We start from the raw sequence: 23820 nt of genomic DNA on the forward strand, positions 1-23820 counted from the left end.
GGACCCTATGGTGGAAGCTGTGCCGTGACAGGGAGGGTCCCATGCTGCGCTGAGGTATGGAAGCCTATGTGCTAGGGGCTGCCCCAGGCCTGGAGGAAAACAGGACAGCACCTGATGTCGGCTGGGTGGCCACCAGTCCCCCAGGGAATGGCAAAACAGAGTAGTAGGGTCCCATGTTGGGTCTCAGGGGGAAAACTGAGAGATGCCAGCCCTGCGTGGACACAGGAAGAGGCACTGGGGCTGCAGGGGGTTGTATGCAGCCTCCTGTACCATGAAACCCAACCTGTTCCCAAAGACCACAACACACAGCCAGTAGCAAAAAGTCTGAACTTTATTCCCTGTCCCTTGTCAGGTCACCAGGCCTCAGGGCCAGGAGGTCCGAAGCGCTGCAGCAGCCGTTCCTGGTCTTCCAGGTCCTTGCGCACCTTCTTACGCATGTAGAAGATGGGACAGTCGCGGCTGCGGGGGATGGTGGTCAGGGGCTGTTCCCAGGACTTTGACCCCTTCCTGCTGCCCACCCAGGGGAGGGGGCTGTTTGCTTAGCGGGCACAGGGAAGCCGATAACAGCAGTGCCCTGAGAGGTAGCCAGCCGTATATCAGCTGTCACCTGGCGTGGGAACCCGCCCCGCCCGCCTGTTCCCTGGGGAAAGCCCGGCCCCACCCTGGGGGAGGCTAGGCGGGGGCCAAGCCCAGGCAGACCCTGCCCGTTCTGCAGTGGAGTCCCACAGCTGGGTCAGGAGTCTGGTGGCAGGAGGGGGGAGGGCACACCTGGTACAGATGACATCCTCATGCAAGCTGCCCTGGCAGCGCTGGCACTGTGTCCAGAGGCGCGAGAATCGTTCCTCCAGGGCATTCAGGTGTGACACCTGGGGACACAGCGGCTTGAGTAGGGCTGTGTGGATCAGGCATGCTCCAGCTCCCTTCCTGCCTTACTCACCTCCTTCTGATAGAGCTCCGACTCCCGTGGCTGACAGAACTTACACACGGCTCCTGGGGGCGGAGTGGGTGTCAGCAGAGAGGTGCTGGGACCAAGCCAGGTCCTAGTCTCCATCCCTGCATCTCTGTTCTTCTCCACCCACTGCCCATCCCGGCTTCTGAAAGTCCCCAGAGGCAAGAAAACAAGGGCCCAAGTGTGTGGGGGAAAACTCCCCTGGGGAACCCCGGTGCGGGCGAGGACCCTCCAGTTGGAGTGCAGGCAGAATGGAGTCCTGTGGCAGGGCCCTACCAGTGGGTATAAGGGCTGTAACTCAGGTCTTACCTTGATGGTCGATTACCGAGCGGCAGCCAATGCAACAGTTGCGGCGCTTGGTGAAGGCCAGGAGGCCGCCCACCTTGCTGGTGAGCACCGTTTTGCAGCGTGTGTGGTCACCGCCTGCAGGAGGGGAGCTGAAAGGCTTTGTCTCTGCCTCTGCCCCTTCCCCGCCCACACTCCCTCCTGGGGGTTCGACTTACGCAGCAGCACAGACTCTGCACGGCCCTCACCCAGAATGGGCTCAAAGATGCGCAGTAGCGGCTTGGCCAGCTGCTGCTCCAGGTAGTACTGAGTATCGATGGGCAGGCTGTGCTCCAGCACAAACAGGGGGTCCTGTGGGCAGGCCAGGGTTACCAATGGCTGCAGAGGGGCATGGGCTAGGGGCTAGGCAGTTGCAGACCACACCTGCAGGCTGTGATAAGGGGATGGGCCTGGAGCTGTGACTCAGGTCTGGGTGGGGGCCCTCAGATCACCAAGAGCCAGTTTCCCCATGGGACAAGGGCCGTGGAAGGGCGTGCAGGGATCAGAAGCATCAAGGCTGAGAAGTGGGTGGCTTGAAGATGTCAAAAACAAATAGAGCTGGCACCCAAGGTAGGGAGGGGCAGAGAGCAGCCAACTCTGCACAGGGAGGCACTACACGAAGTCTGGCCCGGGGGCATAGCCGCCCAGAGGAAAGCAGAAGTGAGATTCTGGGAGGGGCACAGCACAGGTGGGCCTGACCTCCGACTTCATGTAGGCGGCCACACCCTTGGCAGCACCAATGATCACATAGGGGACTCGGTCGCCCAGGCTGGGCGCACTGCCGGGGTCGCGCTTCCTCATCCTGTGGATAGGGGAGTTGCATGAGGTTTGGGGAGGGTGTAGGATCCAGCTGCAGCTGCAGGAGGCTGTGTGGCTGCCCACCTCTCAGCCAGCTCCACATGAGCTTGCTTGCCGGCATAGTCTGCGGCTGCTCGGGTCAACTCTTTGGTGATGACCAGCTGGGAGATGTCTATGCGGTTGCACAGCAGGTCTGAGATGACATCCTTTGCATGGGCTACTGCACCATCAGGGTCCCTGAGAGAGAGGGTGTTGCCAGGCACTACTCGGGATGGGGCTGCAACTTTTACCAGCTAGGATCTAGGCATCGCGCAGTATGGGCTGATACTGGGGCTGGGGTTAAGTGCAGAGGCGGGAAAGACCACAGGCAATCACAGCTGCCAGCCCGATTTATCACTGCCCCACCCCCAAGCCACCTGTGTGCCCAAGGTAGGGTACCAGGGTGCGAGGCCCCTGGGTCTGAGGGGCTGACTTCTTGGTCTAGGTGGGACGCACGCACGCGCACACACACTCACCTATCCACGAGGATTCGGCGCAGAGAGGATGTAACGAGGTTGGCCACCAGGGGACAGTTGTCCCTGCGCACAGCCTCCAGGCCTTTGCAGTCCATTCTGTCATGGGCATCAGAGCTTGAGGAGAAGAGCAGACCAGCATACCGCTTCTTGCTGATGAGCAGGTATGGAAAGTAAACCTGGCAAGGACCCATGGGTGGTCAGCCATTGCATGTTCCTTCGCTCCAATCCCGAGACCCATCAGAAACACAACAGGCAAGGAAGGGCCCTTGACCCTGGTGAAATGAATCCCAACATTCTCCAGCACCCCAGAAACCCACCTGGCATAATGCCATAGGCCTAGGGCTGGCCCCTAAATTATGAAATGCAGACAGATGACACTGTAAAGTCTTGTAGCCATGGAAGGAAACAGGATCAGTGAGTCCTGAGCTGAGATGGCTCTGGACGAGCAGCCAGGGTGTATGTTTGAGCATCTGGTGAGGACTGGAGCCACACACATGCAGATCCAAAATAGACCACTGGTTTGCACAAGAGAGGCCTCACTACAACCCAGAATACTGCAAGACTCCCAGCCTGAGGACTCCCACACTACTGCACTGTCATAAGTGACCATCACTAATTGATAAGACCCCTAATGTCTCCACTGAACTGAGTACAGGGGATGCACGCACCTTTTCGAACTCCAGCCGGATGGGTGATGGGAAGTGACTGGATACCCAGTTTGCAGCCTCCCGCCCCAGAGACATTGCCTCAGCCACAGAGGAGACGCCAAACCGGCACATCACAGAGTCAGTGTCACCGTAGACCACCTGCCAAAGTACATGTGTGAGGGATGTCTCTTCTCAACCCAGGAGCTGCCATGGTAGGAAGCCCAGGGACCCTGGAGAGCAGCGGGTGTGACCACAGGGACCCTAGAGAGCAGGCAGGCGTAACCAGGCCCTGACCTTGGCATCGGTCTCATAGCCATTTTCCACGGTGTACTTGGACTCCACAAGCTGCTTGGTTTTCTCAATCATCTGCCGTCCGAACCCAGTGACACTCTGTTTGTTAGGGGCAAAATCAGGGAAGATGAGAACACAGAAGCTGTACACAGAAGATCCAGCTGGGGGAGGACACACCCCTATCACTTTCGAGCATCATGGGCCGCACACCATCAGCCTATCAAACAGGCAACTACTGCCCCAAAGTGTGTACATTCTCAGAGGACAAAGAGCCACTCCCTCCCTGGGAATGAAGCCAGGGTCTCATGCAGAGTAAAAGAGGCTCTACCACTGGGCTATGCCCAGCCCCTCACTGGGGGTTAAGAAGGGGCTGTACCACTGAGCTATATCCCCAGACTTCTTTTTATTTCAAGACAGGGTGTAAGCCACCCAGCTTTGAACTCTCTGAGGCCTAGACAGGCCTCTCGCCCCGGCCTCCTAGGCTCACAAATGGATGGAGGTACAGGCTCTCATTACCACACCCTGATGTCTGTGCCATTTTACAGATGGGGATGAGGCTGGCTGGGTACTGGGGCGTGACAAGCAGAATCCTCTCTGCCTGCCTGGGTTTCATAAGGTCACAGGACATCTGAGGAACCCACACCTGACTTGTCTTTTGTGCACCTGCTCTGTGCTCCTTTTTCAAATTTTATTCTGGAATGACTCAGTAGCTTGTTATCCCGCCATAGGAGGCATGAGAGACAGACAGGGTTGTCAGTAGCTCCTTTGGCCTAAGGTCCCAACACCCACCCCATCTCTGTGGGATGCTAAGAGTGAGGACGGCAGGCAGGCAGGCAGGCAGGCAGGCAGGCGGGCAGGAGGTGACTGTAGCAGAGGCAGGTCTGGCTAGGGGCCCAGCTTCTGAGAGACACCCTCTGAGTGCCTGGGCATCCTTCCAGGCAATCGGCTTCCCTGAGTCCTTGAGACACACCAGAGATCTGCTCCCAAGGTGAGGTAACAGGGCTTCTCGGATCATGGGAGCCGGAGCTAGAGCTGACGTAAACAGCACCTTCTGCTGGGCACTCAGCCTCCACACTCTGTAACCCATCCTGTCGAAATCCTGCCACCTTGCTCTGGACACTCTCTAGCTAAATGCTCCTGACATGTTACTCCTCACTGCTGAGACAGCCAAGGACCAGGTCTGTGACCAGACTGGGTTGCAGCACCTCAGGCTCTCTCACAATAGGATCAGCCCCAGACCATGCACGGCTGCACCTTAGGCCTCACATTCTCTTACTGCTAATCTGTTTGTCTCAACCCAGCCCTGTTCCAGCTGGTACTGGCCAAGGTCCTCACTAGGGTCCTCATACTTGGGACAGAGGACCTTGGTGCTTGAGACAGAGGCCAACATCAAGTGATCCACCGAATCCAGCCTGGCCATGCTCCCCTACCCCAGCCCACACACAGGGATGTGGGAGAGGTGAACAGAGGGGCGGCTGCTAGGATGGGGGAATCCAGTGACCCAGAATCCTGAGCACAGCCCTCACCTGAGCCAGTGGCAGAGCCCTGTAAGCTACTGTACCATAACACATCACCTGACCAGAGTCCCTGTCCTACTAGACTGTGAGCAATAAGTACCAAGGACAGGTACTCTGGTCACTGATGACTCTGGACATAGGGTACAAAGCAGGGTCTGACATCTGGGGCTCCTGCCATACTGGCATACCCCTGACCCACCCCACCCCTCAATGCAGGGGAACAGCAACCGAGCTGCCCACCAGAGTTCCAGGGGCTTACCTGGGAGATCTCCAAACATGGCAGCTTGCCCACCTGGGCACCAGTGAAGCCATACACAGAGTTGGCACTCACTTTTAGTGCCAGCTGCCGTCCATCCAAGACCTGTCGCCGCAGGGGGTCTGTCTCCTGAGCCAGCTCAGCCTTGGCCCTAGGTGGAGGCAGGATGAAGGCTATTCACGGGGACTGTGGGTTTCCAGGAGGCACCTAGGCCTGGACACTGGTCAGGATGCCTGACTGAAAAGGGGTCCCAAATATAGCCAGTTGTGCTGTGCGCTGCTCAGAACGCAGGCCCACTAGACACAAGGGTAGTACCTGGAAATGCGCCTCATTGGATGCAGGCACAGCTGCAGAATACCAGAGGTAAGTCAGCACAGGGGACCTGAGCACTAAGCCAGGGCAGAGCCCACAGCCTACCTCTTCCGGGCACTCAGCAGATTCTCCAGGATCTGGGGCAGGAGGCCCTTCCGCACAGATGACTTCACAAACTCATCCCCGGTGGGTGTCTTGATGAACTCATCTGGTTTAAGGCTAGGGAAGGAGACATAGGAGGCTGGGCTTCTGAACTACCTACCTCCCCAGTTCCCCCAGGCCTCCCCCAGGACCTGCTTCAGCCTCCTCCAAGCCAGCCTCTCCATGAGCCGCCATCCACAGTCCATCAAACCCCTGACTCCCATATCTCCCTCTCCCTGGACCTGATCTATCAAACCCTGAAATCAGGGCTCAGGGTGGCTTGGGGTGGCATCCTGGACAAAGGCAGCATACCCCAACTTCTGGGCAGCCCCGGGCCGGAGCAGTGTGGTGTAGCACAGATTATGGGCCATCATGATGGATGGGTACAGAGAGGAGAAGTCCAGGGTGGCAATGGGGACATCATAGTACCTGAGGGAGAATTTGAGGAAGTCAGCCCCACCCAGCCCCGAACCCTTGGGCCTTTAGTTTTTAACAATCTTACACACAGGGTCTCAAGTAGTCCAGGATAGCCTTGAACTCCTCCCGAGTGCTGGGATGACAAGTGCCCCACTGTGCCCAGCAGGGTCCTTACCCTTTCAGGGGCTCAATGACTGTGGCTCCCGTGTAGTCCTCCCCGCCCTCAGTCTTCACCACAGGCATCAGCAGCCCCTGGCGCATGGCCTGGAGAAAGGGTGGAGTGAGCATACGGGTACCAAGTAGGGTGTGCACACGTGTGGCCAATCAGGCGCCGCCACTCACCTGGCGCAGCAGCTGAGACACGACCTTGACCTGCTGGCCACGGGTGAGCAGGTACCCAAGGGGTACACCTGTGACACGTGCCATCTCCACATTGTTCACCAGCACCATAAGGCGCTCGAGTAGTCGAAGTGGCAGAAAGGCATCCTTCAGGCAGTACACGGCCAGGCGGCGGCGCGTCTGTTCATTCCCATTCTACGGATGGGCATGTGGGGTCAGGGGCTGGCTCAGTCAGGGGCTGGGCCAGGGGTGAGGCGGGGAGGGGCGTGGTGGAGTGGCCGCACCTGCAGGTCGGTGATGATGCTGTGCTGCACGTCCTCCTTCTGCTCACCCAGGAAGTGGAAGCTCACGGCGTTGAGCGTGTAGGAGCGGAGCTTGTATTCCCGAAGCAGCACCTGGGAAGGTTGGGGTGGGGCAGGGCCTCAGAGGTGTGGGGAAGGGTCTAGAGGGTCTGTGGTACTTAGGTGGGTGGGTCATGGTGGAGCCTGAGCTAGGTGGAACTTCCATTTAAGACAGAGTGTTGGAGGCTGGGGAGGGCGAGTGGGTTTCCTACATACATACCTGCAACATATCCATCTGGACACGACCCACCATGCTGACCACCTTACTGTCCCGCCGGCCAACCTGCTTTGACTGGAAGGAGGAGTCACGGATGTTGGAGCGGAGACCAGTCACACGGCCCAGGAAAGGGAAGCGGTCCACCTAAAGAGGAATATCGGGGAGAGCCTTGCTATGGTGTCAGCCCAACTCTAAACCTAGCTTTAGAACCTAAGAATAGGGACAGAGACTGGCCATGACACACCTGGGTCTGGAGAAAGCCTAGCTGCAGGCAGAGACCGCTTGGGTGGGATGAGGTATAGATCAGGTATAGGGTTGAGAGCTATAGCCCCGGGGAGACTAAGAGACTGGGAGCCTGATGGGCTATTGATAGAGACAAGGTCTATGCCTGGGGGGCAGAGGCAGAGTGGAGTCAACAGGGGTGGCGCTAGGGTGCAGACCGGCAGACAGAGGGAGTCTTAGAGGAGAGAGACCGAGGGTGAGATGCCCAGGACATGAGGGCTGGTGTCTCCCTGTAGCTGGGCAGCCAGCTCCGCCTACTCATCACCAAATAGGCTACAGATGCAGAAAAATGATATAGTATATCCTATTCAGGGTGAACTGAACCCCCAAATAATGCTGATTCCCCTCTATGCATCCCCCAGGACCCCACTTGTAACCGAGCTTGCCCTAGGGAAGGGACCAAGGGAGACTTCACTAAGGCCCAAGCAGAGGCAGGCCAGGAAGCATTCAATTAGAACCAGGCTCAGGGGGCCTGCCTGCCTTCAGGCTCACAAACACCAACATCCTAGAACACCCAGTGGCTCACCTCTGTAGCCTCCACCACCCGGTATGTGTGCAGCCGGTTACAGTGGCTAGTGTGAAAAGGCTCACACGCTCCCCTTCAACAGCACCCAGCCTTTGCCACGCACCAAAACGAGTGCCCCTTTCCTTCTTCCATGCCCTCATTTCCCCTCGCCCCTTGCCAGTGAACGCTAAAGAAGGCCTAGCTACAATGGCAGCAACAGTGACGGTGTGGAGGGCCGGGTTCTCAGGGCGCCTCCTGCCAACAGCAACACACTTCTGGGTCCAGCCTGAGTGAGGTAAGGTACACCTGGGACTCTGGAGGAGCCGGCTGGCCTGGGGCAAGGATGGCCCCGGAGGGAGGGGAAGACCTAGGAGGAGGTTCCAGCTTCCCTCACCTTTAAGGTTTGGGCCCGAGAGATGAGATACGGGAGGTCAAAGTTCTGAATGTTGTAGCCGGTGATCACGTCAGGGTCCATGGCAAGGATGAAATTGGCCCAGGCCTGTGGAGGAAGCACAAAGGTCAACCAGGTTGTCCACTGCCTCAGATACCTTCATTTCCAGAATATTCAAGACAACCTCGTCACTTGCAAAAATATTATGAACTCAGGAAAATGTATAACCCCCAACCCCAAGGACACGGTGTCTAGAGAAAGGTCACTGGGGACAAAGGGCACGTGGCGTCCGAGGAGGAGGCCCCACCTGGAGCAGGTCTTCTTCCCGCTCATAGCTCTGTACTTTGGCACCCAGGATGGGGGCACAGGGCCGCAGCGTGAGTGCCAGGCGCAGAAATGGCTCCGGCTCGCCCCAGCGAAGCCCCAGAGAACAGATCTGGATCACGGGGTCACGCTCAGGCTCAGGGAAAATGCCTATAGAGAGGAGAACACAGGGACCTCACTCCTGCTCGTCCCTTGTCCCAGTCCATCCACTGTCCCCACACCTGCTCACCCACCACCTCTCAGCTCCAGCGCCCTGTTCCAGCCACATGGGTGGGACAGCCCCAGGCCCTGGTGCCTTTGAGCTCAGAGCACTCCCTGTAGGGAGCACTCCTTCCACCCACTCACCCCTCCACAGGGGCCTGGCATATCACCAATGTCCAGAGAGAGGAGGAGGAACCTAGGCTCTTGGGACAGACCTTTTCGGCCAGCACACTCGATGTCAAAGCTAAGCACACGCAGGGGTGCAATGCGCTGCCACTGCCCTTCTGGTGGGTGACTGATCACATCTGACCACAGCACATCCACCTCCAGCTGACACTGGGTAGCCTGGGGAAAAGCACATGGTAGGAGCAACACTGGCACCAAGTCCTGGCTCCCTGCCCCTGTCCCAGGGAGCTTCTTACCTTCTTCTTCTCTGCCCTCGGAACATACTTTCCAGCTGGTAGCTCCAACCAGTTGCATCCCACAATGTCAGCATCCACCATGAACCTGGAAGAGTGGCAGGTCAGCTGGCGAGGGCCACCTGAGGGGCCACCTGAGGGGGCTGGGGCAGGAGTAGGGCAAAGGGGAGACAGGACAGCACCGGATCTCAAAGTCCACGTTGGCTTCATAGGGTGCGAAGCTCGGGGTGCCCAGGCCTGGCACTCGGACACCCTGCTCCAGGAGGCGTCGGGCTGGTGCCATAAGACGGGGCAGTGCCAGGGTGATGCGGAGAAATGGAGAAGGGCCGTGACCATGGTACCCAAACATGCCTGCAGAGAAAGGAAGTTGGCATGTACCTACCAGGGCTCCCTGCATCCACCCACACCTCACTCCCTTCTGCCAAGCCACACTCACTCTCACGGGAGCATAGCTCTATAGCCAGTACTGCCGGCCCTGAGAGCTCCTTCCCACCACGCTGGTCCCGGCTGATGGCTGCGTTCAGCTCCTGCTGCAGCTCATTCAGGTGCTCAGCCCCAAAACCTGGTGTGGGAGTCTGGTCAGAAGAGCAAAGGAAGTTCTGGAGTCCAGGAACAAGCCCCACAGGTCAGGGACACTCACCCGGAGGTGCGGGGGTGTAGAAGTAGGGGGCAAAGCCATGGATGTGGCAGCAGACGGAGAAGCCCTCATCGGTGACCCCAAAGGCCCTCAGTATGGGCACTGAGTTCCGGGATGGTGGGGGCCCTTCCGGCAGGGGTGGTGCTGAGCCTAAGGGAGGAAGTCAGAGGTCCTGAGGCTTCCACCTGAGGCCCATCACTGAAGCCTCGGGACCTGGCCCTTCAGTTCTTCCTGATGCCCTTCTCTACCCACAGAGGTAGAGTGAGCATTACAGTGAAATCCAGTTTTCCCCTTGGGGTGCTGGGGACAGAATCAGTGGCTGTATGAAGCCACACCCCAGCCCTCACTGAGGGAGGGATTCCAGGCAGGAGCTCTCCCACTGAGCTGTATGTACCCCAACCTCCACAGTAAAATATCCTAATAACATTTATTTGCTGATGAGTGTGGAGGCCAAAAGACACCGTTGGGAGCTGGTTCTCTCCTTTCACTCTGTGGGTGACAAGGATTGGAATCTGCCTTGGTATTCAGTGCCTTTACCTGCTAAGCCCAGTTTACAGTCCTCTGAGCCCAGCTCCCACACTGAGAATGAATGAAGTGCACGGCATCCCACCTGTGCACTACTGTTGCCGGTGCAGCCCCCGCCTCCCCTGCCAACTCACCCACATAGTGGTCAATCTCCAGCTGCTGGAAGATGAGGGGCTCTGTGCTGGGATCCAGGGCACGTAGGGTGGGCCGCAGCCACCGTTTGTCAATGTCTGCAGTGGAAAACTGCCCTGGATTGAAATGAGGGGCTCCATGAAATGAGAGGTCTTCCATAGAAGCAACTACCCTTTGCTCACAGGAAAGCTGGGTGGAGGTGGCAGTCTGGGTTAGGTGGTAGAAAAAAGCCAGGGGTCGAGGGCTTTTCAAGACCAGCTGGGAAATACAGCCTAGACACTGGAGAGAATGAGCTAGGAGAATTACTCAAGTCTAGGAGTTTGAAATCAACTGGCAATGGCAAGAACCCCCCTGAAAAACAAGCTGTCAGCCAGGAGGGTCCCCCACTGACACAGGGTCAAAGGAAACTCTTGGTAGATGCAAGCCATCTCTCAGTATCTCTACATGGGTGGGATGGGTCGAGAGGTAGGGCCTACCATCCACGGTGCCCTCTGGAGGCAGCTGCAGCTCCTCCTCTGCCTCCTGCAGCCGATTCTCAGCCTCTATCTCCTCCAGTAGAGCCAGGTTCTCCTCAAACTGCGAAGGCGAAGGCTCGTCTTCATCCCAGAGGCCCCCACGAGCCCGCTTTGGGGGCACCCCAGAGCCTGGTCCTTGTCGCCGCTTACAATCCATCTGTGGGCAAGTTGGTGCTTGATAAAGTCTAAATGGAACCTCATTCCCCTGTTCCCTTCCTCTGACCTGGAGTTGGCCAAGTGGCCTAGGGATCCACCTGCTTTTGTCTCCTCAGTGCTGGGATCGCAGACACAATGCTACTCCTGTTTTTTTTGCCTGTGTGCCGGGGACTGAACTCAAGTCTTCATGCTTGCACAGCGGGCACTTTACTCACTCAGTCACCTCCCCAATCCCTGTACTCAAACTGATGGCTGACTAGATGGTGGGAGACACAAGAGGAAGCAGGTCTCTAGGAACTTGCCTCTGAAGGATAGCTAGGCCCCAGCCTCCCCAGCCCCTCAGAACCAGCTGAGCCCAGTGACACAAACTGAAGCTCTGAGCCAGATCAGACCTGGCTGTTTCTCTCAGGTCTCTGAGGAGGCAACGAGAAGTCTCCAAGGTCGGATGAAAAACCCTTTCTCAAAAACCAATGCGAGCAGCGCCTGAGGCATGCTATCCAGGCTCGACCTCTGGCATCCACACGCATCCACACACATCCACGTACAAGCACAAATCATGATTCCATCATGTGTCTGATGATGGAGTTACTTGCATGGCTGCTCATCTCCCCACCGTGTCACTGGCTGGGGACCACCATCTCCAGGAAGCAAGTAGACCTGGATGCTTAAAACATTGAGGAGCACATCTGCTTACCAAACTGCTCACACTGTGGACTACAACCCCAAGTGGAGCCAGGACAGTGAAAACCTTGTCAACAGCCAACACCCCAAAGCCAAAACTGAGAATCACACAGGTAATGAGCCCAGTGATTCTGGCAGTGGCTGCTTTGGCTGTGAACACACAAGCTTTCCCACTGTGAGGCTACCGTCTTACGTACTAAGTCAACATCTCTACAGTAATCTTTGCTCTTATAGAAATATAATCATTCAATTACCAAAAAACAAAGAGCGCATTTTCCTGCTGCCCCCTCAGCACGCATTAACTGAGCATAGCTTTGGTTTGTAGCATGTTAGAATGTTATAAAAGATGACTGTTAGCAGGGCAGCCACCCATGTTCCTGCTAACAGCCCCTCATACATGCTCTATAAGCAGTCTGACTAAACTCATTAGCTTAATAGGGGGACCTGTGCTGAGTCGTGGTGGTACACACCTTGAGGCCAGCCTGATCTACAAGAGTGAGTTCCAGGACAGCCAGGGTTACACAACTCAGAGAAACCCTGTCTCAGGGGTGGGGAGGGGTGTGTCTGTGTGCTTAGAGGCATCAACATGGTCCAGCACCTGCTATACCATGCTGGCGTTCCTATAATACAGCACGAAATAAAACAAATGAGGTTGGACCAAATCCCTAGTGATGGGCTTGTCTACTTGTGCTCCAAGGGAACTGGGAAAGCACCAGAACTGGTATGTGGTGTGCACATAGGCCAGCTTCACGCCGTTCATGTTAAGACCTGAAGTTCTTACAACAGAGCCTGCAAGGGTCCCACGTGTGCCGCATCTGTCACAGGGTCAGCGTGCTCTCCTTATGGAGGAACAGTCACTGACAACGTGTCAAAGGCACATGCATAGCCAGGAAAGAGAATACAAAACTTTCTGTTGTTGTTTAAGACAGGGTTTCTTTGAGTAGCCCTGGCTGTCCCGGAACTCAGAGATCTGCCTGCCTCTGCCTCCCAAGTGCTGGGATTAAAGGTGTGCGCCACCACTGCCCAGCTTATAAACTTTTTTAAGTAATTAAAAAGTAAGGCTTGGGGCTGGAGAGATGGCTCAGAGGTTAAGAGCACGGACTGCTCTTCCTAAAAGTCCTGAGTTCAATTCCCAGCAACCACACGGTGGCTCATAACCATCTGGAATAAAGTCTGATGCCCTCTTCTGGTGTGCCCTCCTACACATAAAATAAATAAATAAATCTTAAAAAAAAAAAAAAAAGAAAAGAAAAGAAAAGAAAAGTAAGGCTTGGTCTGTAAAAGAGAAAAACAGCTCCTTCTGTTCCCAGCACCACCTAGAACTGCCGGTAAGTCCGCTCCAGGGCTCTGCCGCCCTCTCCTGGCCTCAGGGGAAACTGCACACACACAAACAACCAAAAAGAAAATAAATTTTAAAAGAAAATTCTTGAGGGCTGGTGAGCCAGCTCAGAGCACTACCTGCTCTTGCAGAGGACCTGAGTTCAGTTCCTAGCACCAGGTCATCAGTAACTCCAATTCCAGAGGATTTGACCGCAAGGGCTATCTCAGGTACCGCATGCGCATTGGGCACGTATGCACACACAGGACAACACTCAGAGCATAAATAAATCAACCTTAAAAAGTTCTTGGGCAGAACTGGTCCTGAGTACCCGCCACAGGACTGCTAGCTTCCAGAGAGTGAGGAGACTGACGGAATCTGAGGATGTACCAAGGAATGTTCTGGAGGGTTTGCCTTCCACACACTTGTGCAGTTGACTAAATATCAATCACACCTCAGTCAAAAAACATAGGTGTTAAAAACTGCAAGCAATATCACATGTGAGGATTGACCCTAACAGGTCAGAGAATAAGAAGAACCTGCTTTTACAAGGTTATTTCCGGTCCCATTGTTTAAAATCCCTAAGGACTGGAAACCACCTAAATGTCCTCTCCAGGGGACAGTTTCAAGAGTCCCTTAGTACCACTCAATGGAGTACTATGCAGCTGTATAAAGAAATGAGGAAGCCATACAGTAATATGAAAGGTCTCAAAGAGGCTTTGTCTCTAGTAGGTAAATCAAGGTGTGGAATGGCTTGCTTCTACTTTTGTTTTATATTTTTAAAAAGACAAAGACATCTAAAGAAAGGATTATCCTTCAGCTAGTTATTTGAAAAGTTGAGACGGGAGGAAAGTGAGTTCAAGCTTAGCCCCATGCTGCATTGCAAGATCAGATTTTTCAAAGCTGGGGAGTAAGGCTCTGGGTTTGGAGCAAGGACTGCAGGTGCCATGTCAGGCCCCTAAGTGTAGAAGAAACCACTGAGAGGGTTAGCCAAGGAGAGGCAGGCAGGTGTGGCTATGGACTAACTGCTCCCTAGGAACTGCCTGCACTGCTCCCATGCCGAGCTGGCAGATCAGGTCACTGTGCTGATGCAGGAGGATGCTGCTCTTAGGGGACTCTGGAGAGGATGCTGCTGGTGACGTATCATGCCAGCTACAACTTCCAAACAGTTCAGCTGAAAACACAGGCGCACGTGCTGCACAAATAAAGCCGCTGGACACCACTGAGGACAACTGACTCCGAACAAGGGGACATGGCTTTGCACTGCACAGAAAATGAGCATCCCTCCCTCGCCAGGTCAGGAAGCACAGACACACCTCCTGGAAGGAGGCAGGGGAAGCGGCAGAGCAACGGGAAGGCGGTGCTATAACAAAAGGCTTTGCCAGTAAGTCACTCACAACACATCTCCCCGGATATAAGCCAATCCACACTGGGTCTGGCAGCACCCATAATCCAAGCTGTATACCTCAGGGCAAATTCAAATCTGAGCTATAAAGCCTGGTTCTCAAAAGCCAGTAGAGGCCTGGGGGTTGAACTCAGCAGGGCTCAATACTGGGTCACATCCCTGCCCCTCACTGAGGGATTCTAGGCTGTACCACTAACTACATCCCCGGCTCTTTTTATTCATTTTGAGACAAGGTCTCACTAAGTTGCCCTAGCAGGCTTAGAACTTGCCATCCTCCTGCCTCCAAAGGCGGAACTACTGTTTCATATCACCTCCCCCAGGGCTGCCAGATCCAAGCACTCCTATACCTCTCCTGGAGGGGTGGCCCCTCAGATATCGCCCACTCCCATGAACTCCTTCTGTCACCTCAGTCTCCCCTTACCCCAGACAAGGATGTTCCCAAGATAACAGCTTTTCCCTCCCCCTCAGGACAGTCAGACCCAGTTGCAAACCCCACTCACTAGAAGGGTGCTCTCTGAGGCTGCAGCATCCTGCAGGACAGATATCTTGCCTCCCACTCACACTGTGCTGACCGTGGTACACTGACACAGTAACTATTCATTTTCTCCAGGGTACCTCACACACTGCCAGCTTCACACCCGGTTCCTCCCCTGGGACCCTGCAGTGACAGCTGCTCTGGGACAGTGGGATATGTCTCATGTCCCCCACCAAACACCAGGCTGGGTAAGCAGACTGCCCCATCTAGTATTAACTTGCTTGTTTTATTATATAAAACATCACATGGGGCCCGGTGTGTCAACAGAATGGATAATTGAGCTGGTTGGCCAAGCTGAACAGCCTGAGTTAGATCATTGGGAATCCACATGGTGGAAAGAGAAAGACAACGCCACAAAGTTGTCCTCAGATCTCCACGTGTGCACCAGAGCGCACGCGCACGCACTAAGTTTAAAAAAGGGGGGGGGGGCTCTAAGGCATTACTTTTCCTCCCATTCCTAAAATTTGGGTTTATGAGGAAGGGTTTCTCTGTGTCCCTGGTTATCCTGGAACTCACTCTGAACACTAAACTAGCCTCAAACTCGGAGATCCCCTTGCCTCTGCCTCCCGAGTGCGGGGGATAAATGTGCGCCACTACTCCCGGCTCATTCCTATTTCTTACTGGGCTTTCTGATACCGTCGCCTTGCCTCTCTGAACAGCGAACAGGCACAAGCGCTCTGCACCTTCCGCACCTCCAGCCCAGCTAGCTAGCGTGCACGCCGTGGAGCCCACGCCCGGACAGTCCAGCGCACCCGGGGTCCTAAGCTCCAGGGGTCTGTCCTTTGCATTGCCAGCCCTGCTCTATCCTGACCCCAACTGCAGATATTCCGCGAGCCCTCCGCTCGGGGCGCCAGCTGCGCGGCCGAGCACCCCACACTCCTCTTCCTTACTTACCCGCGTCAAACAGCTTTTCCCGCCACAGATACGCCGCCGTGACCCCTGAACTCTCTGCGCGCAGGCCCAGAGCAGGGGCGCGCCCGCAGTCCCGCCCCTGGCGGGCTAGCACGTCCCACTCTGGGAGAATCCACAACCGCGCCTCTCGCAAGTGGCCCCGCCCCGTGACACTAACGGCACGAGGACACACCCCCAGCATCCCGGCTCAGCGAGCGGGCTTGGCCTGCGGTCCTCGAGCGCCCCCTGCAGGAGCATGAGACCCTGCTACCTTTGCTAGAAGCTTCCTTTCTCAGTTTTCCTCAGTCCCCTATACGCCCAGGCTCATGTATAACTTCTGTTGCCCCACAAATCACTTCCTGACTTGTTTATGACACTCATGGCCAGATGCGCAGTCACCAACTTTGAAAACCTGACCCTAAGAAGTGCCCTTTTGAGACCCTTCCCATTAAGTTCCTCTTCTTTTCCCTCTAGCCTCCAGTGTCTCAAACTATGCTGTATAAAGATAACCTGTCTTCAGCAGACTCTTGTGGTCTGAACCTAGACCAAGAGCAGTCACCTGGACAAGGAGATGGCCCACCCCTCCACACTGGGCTCAGGAATGGCTTGTACTCAAACTTTATTTTTGTTTTTTTGTTTTTTTATTAAATAAAAGGGATAGAAGAGGGGGCCTGTGGTCTCCCAACTGTGGGGGGCCACCTGCCCTAACCTCTTTCCATTCAAGGTGCATGGTGTGGTAGGCTGAGGTGTAAGCTTGGGTGGGGGGGGGCAGCTGGGAAAGATCAGAGGCTAGGACCTGTGACCCTCACCACGCCTGGAAGACTCAGTGGGTGGGGTGGGGCCTTCTAGTGCCATGGACTGGGCCGTGACAATGTCCTCCCACCCCAGGAGGAAAGGCGAAGTGTCCATCTTCAAGAAGACACCACTAAGGCTGGGGCACTTGTGGCGGTTCCTACTCATGCACATCCCAGATCTCAGACAGCAAGGGTGGCAGCTTCTTGTCCTGGAGCCGCAATGCAAAGACCTGCTCCGAATGTACAGAGCTGAGGGTGCGCAGGCTCACCAGCTTCATGAGCATTCGTGGGAAGCGGAGCTGGTCCTGCCAGGGAGAGGAGGCAAGCAGATCCTGTTAGGGGCCTTGCCCTGCAAAGCCAGCTTTGTCTGGAAAGCCAGTACCCAGAGTGGTCAGGCCAACCTCAAACCCAACCCAGCATTTGGGACATCGCTGCTGACCTCACTAACAGGATCTGAGAAGGCAGGCCTCAGGCTCAGTGTGCCCCAACATGTGCCACTCGACCCCAACACTAAGACTGCTCAGCTAGAAAACAAGTAGCTCCCGTACCTGGGGCCGCTTGATCCTAGTGTAGGAGAGGAGAGCCTCCACGTAGGGCTGCTGCAGTGCCTCCACACGGCTGGGCTCCTGCACGTTAGGCCGGTCGGCTGAGAAGATGTTGATGGCAATGAGCAAGGCATACTCTGCATCGTCCAGGCCCAGTCGACGCATGGCCCGAGAGAACTCGAAGATGGGATTGATGAACTCCACCTGCAAGCCTGCAAGAGTGGCCCCAGCCCAGCTTCACACCTGACCCTGGTCCCAGGGCACTCAAAAGGGAAGGAGGAACAGCCAGTGACAGTTACTCCAGCTTCCTCCCCTTACACACCCTGTGACTGCCTCTTACATAGTAGCCCCCCCCCCATGCTTCTGGCCCCACTAAACATGACCTTTTCTTGCCGGTACCTGGCCTGGAGGACCAACAGGGCAGAAACCCCAGGACCAAGTTAGTGCCTTCTACAGACCTGCACGGTGGAAGTCATCCTTGCTGTAGGTAAAATCCTTCAGGAACGTGATGCACTCTGTCTCGTGGTTGTAGCGTCTGGCTGTCTCTAGCAACATAATCTGGAGGTGACAAGGTACAGAGGGCTCTTCAGCGGCCCCAGAGTCAAATGTGCCAAGACCAACTGCCACCCTTCTCCAGGCCAGTCATTCTTAGCTTTCCTTCCTCCAACTTTACCACCCAATGCCCCATCCAAGGACACCAACCGCACATTATCTCAAGGCACAGGCTAGAGTTTTGATTCTTAGCACTTGGAACTTTGTGCATAGTTGACTCTCAATATGTCACTATCCTTGATTTGGCTCAAATATTCATTCCTTTGAAGTCTTTGGGGCACATTTCCTCTTTAACAGTTCATCTCATATCCTCCATTATTTTCTATCTCAGCCCATTTCCCTTTACTCCCTGGCTGGCTCACTGGAGGCTCCAGATATCTTGTTAGAGATGGGACACTCCAGCTGACCACACCCCAGAAGGGCTAGGACATGCTTGCACTACGTTCAGCTCTGGTCTCTGTCCTAGAGCCTAGTTATTACCTCAATGGTGGATGCCTTCAGGAGGGCGATCTGGTCCTCCCGGCCCAGCTGCAAGAACCCTGGCACCTGCTTGGCAAAGTCCACAATCTCCTGGACCGAGATGATGGCTAGCTCGGTGAAGTGGGCAAAGCGCTGCTGACGAGCATCTCGGGACTGAGGGTCTGCACCCAAGGGCCAGGGCTGGGACACAAAAGACCAGGGTCACGTGGGGACTCGCATGCCCTGTGAAACCCTCCCTAGCCTGGGTGGGCTCTGCCCACTGGGCTGGGCAGGGCAGGGCGATACCGTGACTTTGGGCTGGTCGGAGAAAGATCGTTTGTTGCACTGCAGCTGCGCAGCAACTAACTGCTGGATCATCAGCTCTTGAGCTGCTGTCAGCTGGATGCCCTCTCCTTCCCCGGAGCCCTGGCTACTCCCTTCGGAGGTGCCAGGGGAGGCTGCAGGCCGGGCTGAGCTACTGGATGCTGGCTCCGCCGGGAGTGGTGGGTGCTGCTGTTGCTGCTTCTGACTCTTTTTCTTCCGAATCTGCTCCTCAGAAAGCACGCCTGCAGGAAAGACAGCTTTAGTGGCGGCCCCGCCCTCACTTACTCCTCCCCTTGAAGATGACCCACGCTCCCTCTGGCCCCACCCCCGCACTCACACTGCTCCCGCATGCCAGCCTCCTTGCACTTGCGCAGCCGGCAGAGCTGACACTTGCGCCGCATGAAGGCATCCATCTGGCAGGTTCCGCTGCCCCGACAGGCATAGCGCCCGGCCCCACCGTGGACCACGCTTCGCCGGAAGAAGCCTTTGCAGCCTTCACAACTGAGCACATTGTAGTGGAAGCCCGAGGCCTTGTCCCCGCACACGCGGCACAGCTCGTGGCCCAGCATCTTCGGGGCTGGGCCCTTCTTCCGCTTGCGCTCAGGCTCATCCTCTGGCTCTAAGATGACTTGGGGTGAGCAGATGCCATGAGAGATAGCGATAAAGAGAAACAGCAGCCTGGGAACAGGCCATGGGAAGTCCCGAAGCGAGGGTGAGAGGACAGGGCTGCAACGCCAAGGGAAAGATCTGCAGGTCGGCGGGCTCCCAAGAATGAGTTGGAGGTGTCAAGGGAAAAAGGAAAGGAAAGCGGACTAAAAGACAGGGGCCACCATCTCCCCACCCTTCCTTTACAATGCCCCACACCCCTGTTTCTGTCTCCCTGTCTCACCCACGATGTAGGCAGAGCTGGACCCTTCAGAGCCTGGAGGGGGATCAGTCTCCTGCCCCTCCTCCTTAATAGTGGGTGAAGTGGAGGAGGTACTGGGCTGAGGAGAACCATTCCCTAGGTAAAGGAAGAGGGGACAGTGAGCGTCTCCAGCACTGTGGGAGGGGCAGGGAAGGGAAAGCCCGTCACTCACCAGGCACGGGAGTGTCCAGAGAACTTGTGGGGGAAGACATAGTGGGTCACGAAGCAGCCTGCCGAACACAGGGGACCCAGCCAATTACAGGGCAGAATAAGGGTGTCTCTCCTTCCAATGCTCACAGACTCTTGAGACATGATCTCATGCAGCCCTGGCTAAACGAACTATGTGGCTGAACATCTCAAACCACCTCCAAAATCCTGGAACACACTACTCTAGGCTGTCCTGGGATATTCCGCACTCCTGCCTCAGCCTCTCAAGTGCTGGCATTACAGGACTGTGCCACCGCGCCTCAGTGTTTTTACTTCTATACTGAGCCCCCACTCCAGCCCTAGTCCCTTACAAACATCACCCATTTTAACGATACCCAACCACCTCTGATCCAACCCGGGCCACTGCTCCCTCCACCTCTCTATGAATCATGACCTCCCATGACAGTTCCCACTGCTCTGACACTAAGAGAGCCCAACAACTCTTAATTCCTCTTTTGTGAGCGCTCTTATCATAAGTGATCCTAACTTTGTCCCGCCTCTCCCATCAGGGCGCAACCATTACCCTCTTCAAGGCTTTAACCCACTCCAATACAGACCCCAGACCCTACTCGTCCCATCAGGTCCCTGGCCCCTCCCCTCCCCACCCCAGAGCAGATACCCAAATTCCGCCCCGCTCCTCCTAGGCTCCGCCCCTCTCACTCCCCAAAAGCCAATCATAGGCCTTCACTGTGCCACGCCCTCCATGCCTCTGCTTTCCGCCCCCTTGACCCCACCAACAATGATCCAGGCCCCTCCCCCAAAATCAAGAACTTTCAATTAGACTTTATCTACAGCATGCCTCCCGCCCATCTGTGTCCCGCCCCCGCCCACCAACCACAGGTTTTCCCTACGCCCCGCCCCGTGTAGTCACGCCCACCTCGTTCCAGGCCCCGCCCCTCTCCGTGCACCAGGGGGAGGCGGGGCTCATGACTGCACCGGCGATCCTGCGGGGGGCGCAGGGGGGGGTCCTCCTACTCCGTTGCCCTGGAAACGGCCGTGGGAGGCGGGAGCTGCGGTGAAGTGAGGGAAGGAGGCGCGCGCTGAGCGGGACCCGCGGCGATCGGTGTACCCGGCTCAGCGCTACCCGCCCGGCCACCCGGCGCACTTGCCTCTGCGTCCGCACTGGTGATTGCTCCTCCGCAGCACTTCAGAAGTAACTTCAGAAGTCTGGGAGTAGGTCCGAGCAACAGCGCTTGCTGAGCGAAAAGCAAAAGTAACTTCGCCACTTCTTCCGGCAACCCCGCTGCGCGTCACTTCCGGAAGTAGGCGGGCCGGGAAAGGTGACGGACTTCCGGTCTGCCTAGGCGCCACCGAGCGAGAGGCCTTGGCCGGAAGCGGCACGCCGGAAGTTTATTTCTCCTGGTAGTTTCCCTCTGGGACTCAGAAAAAAGTTACGGAAAGTTCTTTTGTTTCTTTTCACACATGGCTAACGAAGCAAGTGCTAGCCTTTTTGAGTAGTTTAATGTTCTCTACTTTTGTAGCAATGCTGCATGGTTGTTTTTTTTTTTTTTAATTTTGCTTCACTTCTCTTCAAGATTCTCTTTCCTATGTAATCCAGTTGTTTTGGCTACATGTCCCTTACCCCTCTCTTGGTCCTCTTTGTGCCTGGTTCCCCCTTTCTTCCTCTCTCACCCCTGACGCCATGGCCCGGTTTCTTCTGTTGGCCCAGTTCCGTCTGGACTCTTGCAGATAGATGCCTCTGGATGGTCTCTTTCTTATATCTACAATAAACCACAACCATACCTGGAAGCTATCATGTCCTCATTGTTTTTCATTCAGTAACTATGTGTATATATACACTTATATGTATATGTGTTTATGTTTACACATGTATCTAATATACATTATATTAGTAAAATGTCACATGCTGTTTGAATTCACTGAGATGCTGGCCCTGGAAGCAGGGTTGCCCTCAACTCCAAACCTAAACATGTGATGTAGTGTCCTCTAGGACCCCTTATCTGAGGTTGAACTGGTTCCCTAGCCCCTCTGAAACAGGGAAAGGGTAGCACCCATCCCCAACCCCCTCACCTTGCCAAAGCAAATGACCCAACCACTTGTTTGTTTGTTTGTTTGTTTGTTTTCAAAATAGGGTTTCCTCTGTGTAGCCCTAGGTATCCTGGAACTCACTCTGTAGACCAGGCTGGCCTCGAACTCAGAAATCTGCCTGCCTCTGCCTGGTGACCCTATCACTTTCATCCCCGTGTGTGTGCATGAGTGTAGTGAGAAATCTGGAATTTTGGTTTCTTTAATAACATAGAAATATTATATGATCTGTTTTTGTTTTAATCCCAAGTGTAGGGATCTGGGGCTGCTTTGAAACTGTTCACTGACTGACCTCGGGCCCTAGCAGAGGCATGGTTTTACCAGCTGCAGATAGCTTCTGCAATTGTATGATCCTTAGAATTCTGGGAACTTTTCAGAGGATCTATAAGTGCTAGTGCCCCCAGAGGTGGACTGTTGGTTGGTTGTTGTTAGTGGCAGTTTGTTAAGTAGTCATGGGCAAAGAAATGAGATATCCCGAGTGCAAAGATCAAACTTGCCCCAAGGAACTCAACAACCCTAATGAGCAGGAAGTAGTCTAACAATAATGTTGCCCCCCTTCTGACTCCTGACTTGATTCGGGGATTTCTTTCCTTTCCCCTCTATCCTTCTTTCTCTCTTATCTAGTGTTAGGAGGTTGAAAGGGTGGAAGAAGCAAGAACCCACAAAGTAGCCAAAGACAGCTATGAGTGTGTGTACCATACGATTCTGCAACCTATTTTCTCCTTACCATTGTGGGTGGGTGATTGCATGCATGCTGAGGACTACTTAAGTGTGCCCCTATTGAGAAACTCACTTCCCCATACCTATGGTGGCTCCATGGTGATAGACACAAAGGAAGGCTTGCAGAGGGTGGGTGTTGGCCCTGGCCAGGCCAGGCTGTGAGCTGGGCTATCATCTAAGAACTTGTTCTGCCAGCTCCTGCTGGGGTCTTTGATACTTGAGTGACATGTGTTTTATTTTGTAGCAGGGTCTTGTTATGCAGCCCAGGCAGCCCTCCAACTCTCTCCTGCCTCAGCCGCCTGAGCACTAGGATTACAGATAATCATCTCCGTGGCAGGCCTTGGGAGGAGTTTTGCTTCTAAGCATGAGATGCTTGTCTGAAAGGCTTGCTGATTCTAAATTTTTAAAAAATATATGTATATGTATTAATGTGTTTGCCGGCATGTATTTTCTTAAAAGATTGTTTATTTTATGAGCTGACTATTTTCTCCATATGCAATTCCACGCACCATCTTTGGGCCTTGTGCCCATGGAGGCCAGAAGAAGGCATCAGATTCCCTACAACTGAAGTCATAGACAGTTGTGTGAGCCACCATATGGGCACTGTTAATTAAACCTTAGGTTCTCTGCAAGAACAGGCACCTAGTGCCTGTAACCACTGAGACAGATCTCCAGTCTGTGTTCCTGGAATTTCATATGCACTAGGAAAGAGAAATAACAAGAGGCAACAGACCAGAGGGGCAAAAATGAAATCTGCCATGACAAGGACAAGAGCCTCTGTCAGGACAGTTTCAAGGGGCCCACCCAAGCAGGACAGTTTCAAGGGGCCCACCCAGGCAGTCTGGTTTTGTTATCTGAGTTTCCTTAAGGACCAGGTTCTGACCCATAACACATCCACTACACCCTTGCTTTTTTGTTAATGACTTTGTTGAGATTTAACTCACTGGACAGTTGATCCATTTTGAATTTTACCAAAGCAAAAATGCAACTTTTAAAAGAGTGTTCACAACATTTTGTGACCTTCACTATAATGGATTTTAGGACATGTTTGTCACCCCACAAAATAATCCTTTATCCATTGGCAGTGGCATCCAAGTCTCCCATCCCACACTTGTCCTTGGGCAACCACTGATCAACGTGCTGTCTCCAGGGGGGTTGTCCATTCTGGATATTGAATCCTAGAACTTATTATTCTCTACAAATGGCATTTTTTTTGTTCATTGTTCTATTTTATTTTATTTTTATTTATTTACTTATTTTATTATTATTATTATTATTTTTTTTT

At 54.6% G+C, this 23820-nt stretch overlaps 2 protein-coding genes across 5 annotated transcripts; both read right to left on the bottom strand.

The window, feature by feature from the left end:
* Positions 1 to 313: 313 nt before the first annotated feature.
* Pold1 (DNA polymerase delta 1, catalytic subunit) lies at positions 314 to 16111 on the bottom strand. Of its 3 annotated transcripts, none has more exons than XM_031386418.1 (27): positions 15985 to 16111; positions 10957 to 11152; positions 10483 to 10596; positions 9827 to 9973; positions 9623 to 9748; positions 9369 to 9537; positions 9190 to 9274; positions 8983 to 9112; positions 8550 to 8716; positions 8246 to 8350; positions 7068 to 7208; positions 6791 to 6901; positions 6510 to 6701; positions 6343 to 6431; positions 6063 to 6179; positions 5715 to 5828; positions 5301 to 5448; positions 3528 to 3623; positions 3255 to 3392; positions 2587 to 2762; positions 2156 to 2308; positions 1973 to 2075; positions 1453 to 1585; positions 1259 to 1372; positions 938 to 990; positions 769 to 866; positions 314 to 459 (listed from the first exon to the last, which is right to left on the bottom strand). In XM_031386418.1, the coding sequence occupies exons 2-27, from the start codon at positions 11150 to 11152 to the stop codon at positions 354 to 356; spliced, it is 3321 nt and encodes a 1106-aa protein (XP_031242278.1). In that variant the 5' UTR covers positions 15985 to 16111; the 3' UTR covers positions 314 to 353. The 3 variants fall into 3 exon arrangements, 2 of the variants coding, with proteins under 2 accessions (XP_031242278.1, XP_031242279.1); XM_031386419.1 differs by lacking the exon at positions 15985 to 16111 and adding an exon at positions 11250 to 11548 and having other exon boundaries at positions 10957 to 11169; XR_004123017.1 differs by lacking the exon at positions 314 to 459 and having other exon boundaries at positions 778 to 866; positions 1259 to 1386.
* Positions 16112 to 16583: 472 nt separating this feature from the next.
* Positions 16584 to 20778, bottom strand: Nr1h2 (nuclear receptor subfamily 1 group H member 2). Of its 2 annotated transcripts, none has more exons than XM_031386422.1 (9): positions 20647 to 20778; positions 19735 to 19792; positions 19545 to 19658; positions 18993 to 19274; positions 18638 to 18897; positions 18353 to 18532; positions 17779 to 17878; positions 17324 to 17532; positions 16584 to 17080 (listed from the first exon to the last, which is right to left on the bottom strand). In XM_031386422.1, the coding sequence occupies exons 2-9, from the start codon at positions 19772 to 19774 to the stop codon at positions 16934 to 16936; spliced, it is 1332 nt and encodes a 443-aa protein (XP_031242282.1). In that variant the 5' UTR covers positions 19775 to 19792; positions 20647 to 20778; the 3' UTR covers positions 16584 to 16933. The 2 variants fall into 2 exon arrangements, with proteins under 2 accessions (XP_031242282.1, XP_031242280.1); XM_031386420.1 differs by having other exon boundaries at positions 18993 to 19283.
* Positions 20779 to 23820: the final 3042 nt, after the last annotated feature.

The sequence above is a fragment of the Mastomys coucha genome, unplaced genomic scaffold, assembly GCF_008632895.1.
Source record: "Mastomys coucha isolate ucsf_1 unplaced genomic scaffold, UCSF_Mcou_1 pScaffold21, whole genome shotgun sequence".
NCBI lineage: Eukaryota > Metazoa > Chordata > Mammalia > Rodentia > Muridae > Mastomys > Mastomys coucha.

Bases quoted from the DNA above. Each gene is read 5' to 3' on its own strand.
- Pold1 (XM_031386418.1), bottom strand. From the start codon at position 11,152: ATGGATTGTAAGCGGCGACAAGGACCAGGCTCTGGGGTGCCCCCAAAG. The intron at 9,113-9,189 runs GTAAGAAGCTCC...GCTTTTCCCCAG, and splicing joins CGAGGGCAGAGAAGAAGAAG to GCTACCCAGTGTCAGCTGGA. The intron at 6,702-6,790 runs GTGCGGCCACTC...GCCCATCCGTAG, and splicing joins GCATCATCACCGACCTGCAG to AATGGGAATGAACAGACGCG.
- Nr1h2 (XM_031386420.1), bottom strand. From the start codon at position 19,774: ATGTCTTCCCCCACAAGTTCTCTGGACACTCCCGTGCCTG. The intron at 17,879-18,352 runs GTAATAACTAGG...TGTCACCTCCAG, and splicing joins TGAAGGCATCCACCATTGAG to ATTATGTTGCTAGAGACAGC. The intron at 17,533-17,778 runs GTCTGTAGAAGG...CCACTCTTGCAG, and splicing joins GGATGACTTCCACCGTGCAG to GCTTGCAGGTGGAGTTCATC.